At 50.4% G+C, this 12,500-nt stretch overlaps 2 protein-coding genes across 3 annotated transcripts in view; one reads left to right on the top strand and one right to left on the bottom strand.

Moving 5' to 3' along the window:
• Nucleotides 1-12,500, top strand: part of l(1)G0289 (lethal (1) G0289) — a 523,775-nt gene that overhangs the window by 31,351 nt on the left and 479,924 nt on the right. The window lies entirely within an intron of this gene.
• Nucleotides 1,368-12,500, bottom strand: part of LOC139746642 (uncharacterized) — a 115,307-nt gene continuing 104,174 nt past the window's right edge. Inside the window, exon 12 of the mRNA XM_071658066.1 lies at nucleotides 1,368-1,622. Coding sequence (XP_071514167.1) covers nucleotides 1,579-1,622 — 44 coding nt within the window. The 3' untranslated portion in view covers nucleotides 1,368-1,578. The remainder of the gene's footprint in view (nucleotides 1,623-12,500) is intronic.

Consider the following 12,500-nt stretch of genomic DNA (forward strand, 5'->3'; position numbering starts at 1 on the left):
GGGTTGTGGTGGTGGTGGGGTGAGGTGAGGGAGGGGGTTGTGGTGGTGGTGGGGGTGAGGTGAGGGGGGTTGTTGTGATGGTGGTAGGGTGAGGTGAGGGGGGTTGTGGTGGTGGTGGGGGTGAGGTGAGGGGGGGGGTTGTGGTGGTGGTGGGGTGAGGTGAGGGAGGGGGTTGTGGTGGTGGTGGGGGTGAGGTGAGGGGGGTTTGTGATGGTGGTGGGGTGAGGTGAGGTGGGGGTTGTGGTGGTGGTGGGGTGAGGTGAGGTGGGGGTTGTGGTGGTGGTGGTGGGGTGAGGTGAGGGGGGTTGTGGTGGTGGTGAGGTGAGGTGAGGGGGGGTTGTGGTGGTGGTGGGGTGAGGTGAGGGGGGTTGTGGTGGTGGTGGAGGTGAGGTGAGGGGGGTTGTGGTGGTGGTGGGGGTGAGGTGAGGGGGGGTTGTGGTGGTGGTGGGGTGAGGTGAGGGAGGGGGTTGTGGTGGTGGTGGGGGTGAGGTGAGGGGGGTTTGTGATGGTGGTGGGGTGAGGTGAGGTGGGGGTTGTGGTGGTGGTGGGGTGAGGTGAGGTGGGGGTTGTGGTGGTGGTGGTGGGGTGAGGTGAGGGGGGGTGGTGGTGGTGGTGGGGTGAGGTGAGGGGGGTTTGTGGTGGTGGTGGGGGTGAGGTGAGGGGGGGTTGTGGTGGTGGTGGGGTGAGGTGAGGTGGGGTTGTGGTGGTGGTGGTGGGGTGAGGTGAGGTGGGGGTTGTGGTGGTGGTGGGGTGAGGTGAGGGGGGTTGTGGTGGTGGTGGGTGAGGTGAGGGGGGGTTGTGGTGGTGGTGGGGTGAGGTGAGGGGGGGTTGTGGTGGTGGTGGGGGTGAGGTGAGGAGGGGGTTGTGGTGGTGGTGGGGGTGAGGTGAGGGGGGATTGTGGTGGTGGAGGTGAGGTAAGGAGGGGGGTTGTGGTGGTGGAGGTGAGGGAGGGGGGTTTGTGGTGGTGGTGGAGGTGAGGTGGGGGTTGTGGTGGTGGTGGGGTGAGGGAGGGGGGGTTTGTGGTGGTGGTGGAGGTGAGGTGAGGGAGGGGGTTGTGATGGTGGAGGTGAGGTGGGGGTTGTGGTGGTGGTGAGGTAAGGTGAGGTGGGGGTTGTGGTGGTGGTGGGGTGAGGTGAGGTGAGGGAGGGGGGGTTTGTGGTGGTGGTGGGGTGAGGTGAGGGAGGGGGTTGTGATGGTGGAGGTGAGGTGGGGGTTGTGGTGGTGGTGAGGTAAGGTGAGGTGGGGGTTGTGATGGTGGTGGGGGTGAGGTGAGGGAGGGGGTTGTGGTGGTGGAGGTGAGGGAGGGGGTTGTGATGGTGGAGGTGAGGGAGGGGGGTTGTGGTGGTGGTGAGGTGAGGTGAGGGGGTTGTGGTGGTGGTGGGGGTGAGGTGAGGGGGTTTCTGATAGTGGTGGGGGTGAGGTGAGGGGGGGGTTGTGGTGGTGGAGATGAGGGGTGAGTGGGTGAGTGAGTGTGGGCCTGGGAGCAACATGGGAGAGGGAAGATGAGAGGAGTGAGTGTGTGGGCCTGGGAGAGGTGAGTGGGAGAGGTGAGTGGGAGTGTGAGTGGAGCGGTCGTCTTCATATTGAGGAACTTCTCCAGTCGGGACCCCACGTACTGTCCTCTGTAAACAAGACATGTAAACACCATTAATCACGTACTGTCCTCTGTAAACAAGACATGTAAACACCATTCATCACGTCCTGTCCTCTGTAAACAAGACATGTAAACACCATTAATCACGTACTGTCCTCTGTAAATAAGACATGTAAACACCATTAATCACGTACTGTCCTCTGTAAACAAGACATGTAAACACCATTAATCACGTACTGTCCTCTGTAAACAAGATATGTAAACACCATTAATCACGTACTGTCCTCTGTAAACAAGACATGTAAACACCATTAATCACGTACTGTCCTCTGTAAACAAGACATGTAAACACCATTAATCACGTACTGTCCTCTGTACACAAGACATGTAAACACCATTAATCACGTACTGTCCTCTGTAAACAAGACGTAAACACCATTAATCACGTACTGCCCTCTGTAAACAAGACATGTAAACACCATTAATCACGTACTGTCCTCTGTACACAAGATATGTAAACACCATTAATCACGTACTGTCCTCTGTACACAAGACATGTAAACACCATTAATCACGTACTGTCCTCTGTAAACAAGACATGTAAACTCACACCATTCATCACGTACTGTCCTCTGTACACAAGATATGTAAACACCATTAATCACGTACTGTCCTCTGTACACAAGACATGTAAACACCATTAATCACGTACTGTCTTCTGTAAACAAGACATGTAAACACCATTAATCACGTCCTGTCCTCTGTAAACAAGACATGTAAACACACACCATTCATCACGTACTGTCCTCTGTAAACAAGACATATAAACACCATTCATCACGTACTGTCTTCTGTAAACAAGACATGTAAACACCATTCCTCACGTACTGTCTTCTGTAAACAAGACATGTAAACACCATTCCTCACGTACTGTCCTCTGTAAACAAGACATGTAAACACCATTCATCACGTACTGTCCTCTGTAAACAAGACATGTAAACACCATTAATCACGTACTGTCCTCTGTAAACAAGACATATAAACACACCAGTAATCACGTACTGTCCTCTGTAAACAAGACATGTAAACACCATTAATCACGTACTGTCCTCTGTAAACAAGACTTATAAACACCATTCATCATGTACTGTCCTCTGTAAACAAGACATGTAAACACCATTAATCACGTACTGTCCTCTGTAAACAAGACATGTAAACACCATTAATCACGTACTGTCCTCTGTAAACAAGACATGTAAACACCATTAATCACGTACTGTCCTCTGCACACAAGACATGTAAACACCATTAATCACGTACTGTCCTCTGTAAACAAGACATGTAAACACCATTAATCACGTACTGTCCTCTGTAAACAAGACATGTAAACACCATTAATCACGTACTGTCCTCTGCACACAAGACATGTAAACACCATTAATCACGTCCTGTCCTCTGTAAACAAGATATATAAACACCATTCGTCACGTACTGTCCTCTGTAAACAAGATATGTAAACACCATTCATCACGTACTGTCCTCTGTAAACAAGACATAAACACCATTCATCACGTACTGTCCTCTGTAAACAAGACATGTAAACACCATTCATCATGTACTCTCCTCTGTAAACAAGACATGTAAACACCATTCATAGTACAACTCTTAAGATAATTACTAGATTTGATAATTAATGTTCTATACGACTGTTACCGAAGGAATGGCTAGAGGTGGCTCAGATAATTGAATTAATTGGTAACGAATTAATTGGAAAATGTGGACACTGGGTGTGGGGGGGGGGTGGAGTGAGGGGGGGAGGGTTGTTTATTGGGGGGGTATCAGTGTTGCCAGTGGGGCGAGAAAATGTTTATGATATTTTTTTTTGCATTGGCAATATTTCTCATGCTGGACACTGGTGCTCAAAGGCTAATACCACTGTTTTAATTGTATTATATATATATATATATATATATATATATATATATATATATATATATATATATATATATATATATATATATATATAGAAGAGGGTGTTTTGAAGTGGTTTGGGCACATGGAGAGAATGAGTGAGGAAAGATTGACCAAGAGGATATATGTGTCGGAGGTGGAGGGAACGAGGAGAAGAGGGAGACCAAATTGGAGGTGGAAAGATGGAGTGAAAAAGATTTTGTGTGATCGGGGCCTGAACATGCAGGAGGGTGAAAGGAGGGCAAGGAATAGAGTGAATTGGAGCGATGTGGTATACCGGGGTTGACGTGCTGTCAGTGGATTGAATCAAGGCATGTGAAGCGTCTGGGGTAAACCATGGAAAGCTGTGTAGGTATGTATATTTGCGTGTGTGGACGTATGTATATACATGTGTATGGGGGGGGGGGGTTGGGCCATTTCTTTCGTCTGTTTCCTTGCGCTACCTCGCAAACGCGGGAGACAGCGACAAAGTATAATAAAAAAAAAAATAAAAATATATATATATATATATATATATATATATATATATATATATATATATATATCAATGCTTTTGAAAGCGAATCGCTCATTAGTGCTCAAGGATCGTACCGTCGTGCTCAAGGGTCGTACCGTCGTGCTCAAGGATCGTACCATCGTGCTCAAGGATCGTACCGTCGTGCTCAAGGATCGTACCGTCGTGCTCAAGGATCGTACCGTCGTGCTCAAGGATCGTACCGTCGTGCTCAAGGATCGTACCGTCGTGCTCAAGGATCGTACCGTCGTGTTCAAGGATCGTACCGTCGTGCTCAAGGATCGTACCGTCGTGCTCAAGGATCGTACCGTCGTGCTCAAGGATCGTACCGTCGTGCTCAAGGATCGTACCGTCGTGCTCAAGGATCGTACCGTCGTGCTCAAGGATCGTACCGTCGTGCTCAAGGGTCGTACCGTCGTGCTCAAGGATCGTACCGTCGTGCTCAAGGGTCGTACCGTCGTGCTCAAGGGTCGTACCGTCGTGCTCAAGGATCGTACCGTCGTGCTCAAGGGTCGTACCGTCGTGCTCAAGGGGCGTACCGTCGTGCTCAAGGGTCGTACCGTCGTGCTCAAGGGTCGTACCGTCGTGCTCAAGGGTCGTACCGTCGTGCTCAAGGATCGTACCGTCGTGCTCAAGGGTCGTACCGTCGTGCTGAAGGGTCGTACCGTCGTGCTCAAGGATCGTACCATCGTGCTCAAGGGTCGTACCGTCGTGCTGAAGGGTCGTACCGTCGTGCTCAAGGATCGTACCGTCGTGCTCAAGGGTCGTACCGTCGTGCTCAAGGATCGTACCGTCGTGCTCAAGGGTCGTACCGTCGTGCTGAAGGGTCGTACCGTCGTGCTCAAGGATCGTACCATCGTGCTCAAGGGTCGTACCGTCGTGCTGAAGGGTCGTACCGTCGTGCTCAAGGATCGTACCGTCGTGCTCAAGGGTCGTACCGTCGTGCTCAAGGATCGTACCGTCGTGCTCAAGGATCGTACCGTCGTGCTCAAGGGTCGTACCGTCGTGCTCAAGGATCGTACCGTCGTGCTCAAGGGTCGTACCGTCGTGCTCAAGGATCGTACCGTCGTGCTCAAGGATCGTACCGTCGTGCTCAAGGGTCGTACCGTCGTGCTCAAGGATCGTACCGTCGTGCTCAAGGGTCGTACCGTCGTGCTCAAGGATCGTACCGTCGTGCTCAAGGGTCGTACCGTCGTGCTCAAGGGTCGTACCGTCGTTCTCAAGGGTCGTACCGTCGTACCCACGGCTCGCACCGTCGTGCCCAAAGGGTCGTACCGTCTTGCCCAATAATTGAGCTGGCCTCCCCACCCATTGGGTCGTTACGACTTCCCTGCCTCGCTAACCAGGCCCTCCGGGTCGTTGCCCGTTAGCTTAACTGGTAGTTGGCTGTGGCTCTCTGTATCCAGGTGGAGGTGCGAGGCGATCACGGTGTTTTTCTCACTTGACACGTATTATCTGAGGGGGAAGAGACGACCCCCCCAGACTCTGGGGGTGAGTGGAAGATAATTTGTAAGGGAGGGGTTAAGGGGGAGTGGAGGGGAGGAGGGGAGAGAGAGTGAGTGTGAACGTATTGGGGAGAAGGGGAGAAGTGATTTGTGCCTAGCGCCCCAAGGGGGGGGGGCTCTCTCTCTCTCTCTCTCTCTCTCTCTCTCTCTCTCTCTCTCTCTCTCTCTCTCTCTCTCTCTCTCTCAGGTCACGGGTCGTCCACCATCAGGGTCGTCCGGTGAGCGGGGTGAGGGGTGAGGGGTGTTTAGTATAGGTGAACGTAGCCACTTCCACCCCAACATAGCCTCCCCAGGCCTTGTTACCTCCCCTTACTTCCACCCCAACATAGCCTCCCCAGGCCTTGTTACCTCCCTTACTGCCACACCAACATAGCCTCCCCAGGCCTTGTTACCTCCCCTTACTGCCACCCCAACATAGCCTCCCCAGGCCTTGTTACCTCCCCTTACTGCCACCCCAACATAGCCTCCCCAGGCCTTGTTACCTCCCCTTACTGCCACCCCAACATAGCCTCCCCAGGCCTTGTTACCTCCCCTTACTGCCACCCCAACATAGCCTCCCCAGGCCTTGTTATCTCCCCTTTACTGCCACCCCAACATAGCCTCCCCAGGCCTTGTTACCTCCCCTTACTGCCACCCCAACATAGCCTCCCCAGGCCTTGTTACCTCCCCTTACTGCCACCCCAACATAGCCTCCCCAGGCCTTGTTACCTCCCCTTACTACCACCCCAACATAGCCTCCCCAGGCCTTGTTACCTCCCTTACTGCCACCCCAACATAGCCTCCCCAGGCCTTGTTACCTCCCCTTACTGCCACCCCAACATAGCCTCCCCAGGCCTTGTTACCTCCCCTTACTGCCACCCCAACATAGCCTCCCCAGGCCTTGTTACCTCCCTTACTGCCACCCCAACATAGCCTCCCCAAGCCTTGTTATCCCCCCCTTACTGCCACCCCAACATAACCTCCCCAGGCCTTATTACCTCCCCTTACTGCCACCCCAACATAGCCTCCCCAGGCCTTGTTACCCCCCTTACTGCCACCCCAACATAGCCTCCCCAGGCCTTGTTACCTCCCCTTACTGCCACCCCAACATAGCCTCCCCAGGCCTTGTCACCCCCCCCTTACTGCCACACCAACATAGCCTCCCCAGGCCTTGTTACCTCCCCTTACTGCCACCCCAACATAGCCTCCCCAGGCCTTGTTACCTCCCCTTACTGCCACACCAACATAGCCTCCCCAGGCCTTGTTACCTCCCCTTACTGCCACCCCAACATAGCCTCCCCAGGCCTTGTCACCCCCCTTACTGCCACACCAACATAGCCTCCCCAGGCCTTGTTACCTCCCCTTACTGCCACCCCAACATAGCCTCCCCAGGCCTTGTTACCTCCCCTTACTGCCACCCCAACATAGCCTCCCCAGGCCTTGTTACCTCCCCTTACTGCCACCCCAACATAGCCTCCCCAGGCCTTGTTACCTCCCCTTACTGCCACCCCAACATAGCCTCCCCAGGCCTTGTTACCTCCCCTTACTGCCACCCCAACATAGCCTCTTTAGCCTATGTTGTCATAAGAGCCACACCAACATAGCCTTACAAGCCATATTACCCCAGCCACACCAACATGACCCTGGCTGTCAAGTTTAGCATGACCTTTGACCCAGATCAATTGCAGGCCTTGCTGGCTCGCTCGTTCTCTTAAAAGAACGAATATATGTACGTGGTTTGTTTTGTGTTTGCATGTGTTTGTTTATGTTTTGAACGTCATTGTGTGTGTGTGTGTGTGTGTGTGTGTGTGTGTGTGTGTGTGTGTGTGTGTGTGTGTGTGTGTACATCTGTTTCTACAGTACAGGGGGAGGGGGGGTCGTACACTGTGGTGGGCCCCCCCCCCCATCTCTCGACCCTTCTCCATGATCATTTCACCTTAAATTCACAACTTCTGTATGTGGTTCACAACTTCTGTATGTGGTTCACAACTTCTGTATGTGGTTCACAACTTCTGTATGTGGTTCACAACTTCTGTATGTGGTTCACAACTTCTGTATGTGGTTCACAACTTCTGTATGTGGTTCACAACTTCTGTATGTGGTTCACAACTTCTGTATGTGGTTCACAACTTCTGTATGTGGTTCACAACTTCTGTATGTGGTTCACAACTTCTGTATGTGGTTCACAACTTCTGTATGTGGTTCACAACTTCTGTAGTTGGTTCACAACTTCTGTATGTGGTTCACAACTTCTGTATTTGGTTCACAACTTCTGTATGTGGTTCACAACCTCTGTATGTGGTTCACAACTTCTGTATGTGGTTCACAACTTCTGTATGTGGTTCACAACTTCTGTATGTGGTTCACAACTTCTGTATGTGGTTCACAACTTCTGTATGTGGTTCACAACTTCTGTATGTGGTTCACAACTTCTGTATGTGGTTCACAACTTCTGTATGTGGTTCACAACCTCTGTATGTGGTTCACAACCTCTGTATGTGGTTCACAACTTCTGTATGTGGTTCACAACTACTGTATGTGGTTCACAACTTCTGTATGTGGTTCACAACTTCTAATTCACAACTCACTTTACATCGACCTAGATTCCTACCATTTTCTATGTTTACTTCCCTGTTGTTTGCATGTGACGTCAGCTAATATTGGTGTAAGCATTTCATAAGTGTGATCAGGTCACTCCTTACTCTTCTCTCTTGTTCCTGGTGGACAAATGGAAGGCCTCCAGTCTTATTTTCCCTGTACCTCAGCTCTCAAATCTGATGGTATAGTGTCTCCACCCATCTTTGGGATCGTGTTCGGGTTTAGGTCCATTGTACTTCAGGTCTTGCACAGCTTCTGGAATATTTCCATTTCCACGAATATGGTCCGTCTGTCAGGGATATTCTGATGTGGGTCTCTGGCGACGGGTGAGAGACCATGTTAACTCCCTGGCTATCGCGTCTCAGCTTCGCTATAGTAACAGTACCTCGGGTCGAACTTCAAGTGTCCAAACTTGATGCCCCACGTTTTTCACTTCTCCCGTCACCTTTTGGCATCATCAGCAAACCTAGTCAGGTAAGAGACCCGATCATGTAGGGTGACGGGCCCCCAGCCCCAGAGCGTGTGGAACTCCCTTTTCAGTAGACTTTAACGACATGTGTCGTTTGTACCAGGTGATCCACGTCTTTGACCCTCCTCCTCATGTGATTCCAGTGTCGCCCTCTGTTTAGCAGTCCAGATACATGCGATATCATCCCCCACCTCCTCCAGTCTTATCTCTGGTCCATTTCTGAACTCCCTCTCTCGTGGAAATCCCGGGCGTTCGGGTCCGCTTTGACCGTCGCTCCCCTGAGGCCGTGGTGTCTCACACGAAGGTGATTTCCTTCGATAAGGGACTTATTTCTTTATCTTTCCCCAGCATCTTCACCGACCTTTCGTTATCTGTAGAGGTCGTAATGTCTGTCCTTATCTACTGACTTGACACTTGGGGTCCTGTCTCCAGCCATATCTTGAACTGTATTTTAATATTACTTTTGTTGTTCTAAAGTGGATCTGGTCATGTATCGTAAACACAAGTGGTGTGTCATGGCATCGGACTCTGTCATAGACATGTTGGGAGATCAAAACATTTTTATTTCAGTCATCCATTAATGTCTTGTTATCACTCCGGGTTCAAAGGCTTTCTCCTCCCTCCCTCCCTTATCTCACAGTGGCAGGGGATTGTACCGTCTGCCACTGTGATAATACCAGTGTACCCTCGCCACTAGCTCACAGTGGCAGGGGATTGTACCGTCTGCCACTGTGATAATACCAGTGTACCCTCGCCACTAGCTCACAGTGGCAGGGGTTGTACCGTCTGCCACTGTGATAATACCAGTGTACCCTCGCCACTATCTCACAGTGGCAGGGATTGTACCGTCTGCCACTGTGATAATACCAGTGTACCCTCGCCACTAGCTCACAGTGGCAGGGGTTGTACCGTCTGCCACTGTGATAATACCAGTGTACCCTCGCCACTAGCTCCACTTTCAATCATGACTGGTCATTTCTTCGAGTCAGTCCGGCGTGTCAGCTGACCACTTCCTCCTGGTCAACGCTTCTGCCCGAAAAATGGATTTTGGAATTCTTTGTTTTCGTCCACGATGTTCTTATCTTTCTTATCTTTCTTTCTTATCTTTCTTTCTTATCTTTCTTATCTTTCTTTCTTATCTTTCTTATCTTTCTTTCTTATCTTTCTTATCTTTCTTTCTTATCTTTCTTATCTTTCTTTCTTATCTTTCTTATCTTTCTTATCTTCCTTTCTTATCTTTCTTATCCTCCCCCCTCCCCCCTCCTCCCAGGTATAATACCCACCTAACGAACCCCAACCACTGGTTAACGACACCCCCCACCACCCCCTCCCTCCCTACCCCCTAACCACTGGTTAACGACCCCCCCACCCCCACTCCTCCCCTCCCCCTAACTACCGGCTAACGACGGTCATAATGCCTCAAGTGGAGGGGGGTAATTTTCCCCTTCCCCTCCCCTCCCCTCCCCCCGTTATGAACCACAGCAATTTCGTTGATCGCCCTTCTTCCCCTCCCCCTCCTCTTCCCCTCCCCTTCCTCTTCCCGTCCCCCTCCCTCTCCCCCTCCTTTCCCCTCTCCCTCCTCTTCCCCTCCCCATCCTCTTCCCCTCCCCCTCCCCTTCCTCTTCCCCTCCCCTTCTTCTTCCCCTCCCCCTCCTCTTCCCATCTCCCCCTCCCCCCCTTAGAGGGTAAGGGGAGCGGCAGGTGTTAGGGGGAGAGTAAGGGGGGAGGGGGAGCAGGTGCTAGACATTCATTGGTAGGGGGCGGGGGGGCGGGGCGGGGGGGACCCTGGGGGACTGTGGGACCTCGCGTACTGGGGAACCCCCTGGGGACCGGGGGGAGGGGGGGACTGGCTGGGGAACGCCCCGGGGACGGAGGGAGGGGGGGGACCCCCGGGGCTAGGGAACCCTATGTTTAGGGGGGGGTCTAAGACCCCTGATGCTTAAGGGGGGACCCCCGATTCTGGGGGGGTCCCCCAGGTCATGGGGCCCCCCTCCCAGTGCCCCCCCCCTGGTGCCGGCAAGTCATGACCCACACACGATGACCCTAGCCAGGTCACGTGCTGACCCCCCTCCCCCCCCATGACCCGACCTCCCTCACACCAGTGGTGTATTTACACCCTCCTCACCCTTGTACACTGTATTTACACCCTCCTCACCCTTGTACAGTGTATTTACACCCTCCTCACCCTTGTACACTGTATTTACACCCTCCTCACCCTTGTACAGTGAATTTACACCCTCCTCACCCTTGTACAGTGTAGATACACCCTCCTCACCCTTGTACAGTGTAGATACACCCTCCTCACCCTTGTACAGTGTATTTGCACACTCCTCACCCTTGTACAGTGTAGATACACCCTCCTCACCCTTGTACAGTGTAGATACACCCTCCTCACCCTTGTACAGTGTTTTTACACCCTCCTCACCCTTGTACAGTGTAGATACACCCTCCTCACCCTTGTACAGTGTAGATACACCCTCCTCACCCTTGTACAGTGTTTTTACACCCTCCTCACCCATGTACAGTGTAGATACACCCTCCTCACCCTTGTACGGTGTTTTTACACCCTCCTCACCCTTGTACAGTTTAGATACATCCTCCTCACCCTTGTACACTGTAGATACACCCTCCTCACCCTAGCCGTAGGTTTACACCTGTTTACATCCTCCTCACCCTTGTAATACATTAACGTCCTTCTCATCCCAGATATATATATATATATATATATATATATATATATATATATATATATATATATATATATATATATATATATGGGACAATCACATGTTTACCAAATGGCGTCGTAGCTTCGTCTCTTCGTTGTATATCAACTGACTGTTGTTATATTTCTCTCTTGTGTCTCCCCTGATGATGTGATTATTACACGAAAGTGCACTTGGGAACTTTTCGTGTTTCATTTTCCCCGTGGACTCATAGGAATATATATATATATATATATATATATATATATATATATATATATATATATATATATATATATATATATATATATATACACACACATACAATGTGTAACGTATGTATATTCCTTCACCTTCCCTCATCATAACTGTGAGGTGGTGTGATGAGGACAGCCACGTTGTATTGGACCAGCCGGGGTTAAGACCATATCTCATTTATCATTTTTGATTCTTTTCCAAAAATCCGAGCAGGTAATCACTGTCAGGGGGGGGGGGATGGGCAGTTAACACCCCTCCCTAACCACCCCCAGACACAAATTGCTGGTCTAATTCCCTGTTGTGTTGTGGCCCCTTGCTCAGGGGGGGAAGGAGGGGATTTATTATAGTGGCCTCGGTGCCGAGGGAGGGGTTGTGTTGTGGACGGGGGAGAAAGGGTGGTGGAATTCTGAGAAATTTTTAAAGATTTTTAAAAAAAATCCGATTTTTCAAAGAGAAAATGGAACGTGTGTTTATTCATTTTGGATGAAAAGAAGGAGGGAGGGGGAGTGACTCGTCTTACTTCTTTGGAGAGCTTTTCCTCGAGAACTATTGTGTCTCCCCTGATGATGTGATTATGACACGAAAGGGCACTTGGGAACTTATCGTGTAAGTCAGTTGATATACAACGAAGAGACGAAGTTAGGAGGCCAATTGGTAAACATGTGATCCTTTCCAATATATATATATATATATATATATATATATATATATATATATATATATATATATATATATATATATACTTTGCATTTGACGTCGTAAACACTCCCAATTGTTGGTTGATTTGGCCTCCTATTTATTAAGGTCTTAACTGATGATGTTATTGGACAGGAAATCGACCTGACCGACACTGGTGTGTCTTGCATATCTTACATGAGCTAAGTTACGAGAATTGTGTCCTGAGGTA

This window comes from Panulirus ornatus, chromosome 65 (genome assembly GCF_036320965.1).
Source record: "Panulirus ornatus isolate Po-2019 chromosome 65, ASM3632096v1, whole genome shotgun sequence".
Taxonomy (NCBI): Eukaryota; Metazoa; Arthropoda; class Malacostraca; order Decapoda; family Palinuridae; genus Panulirus; species Panulirus ornatus.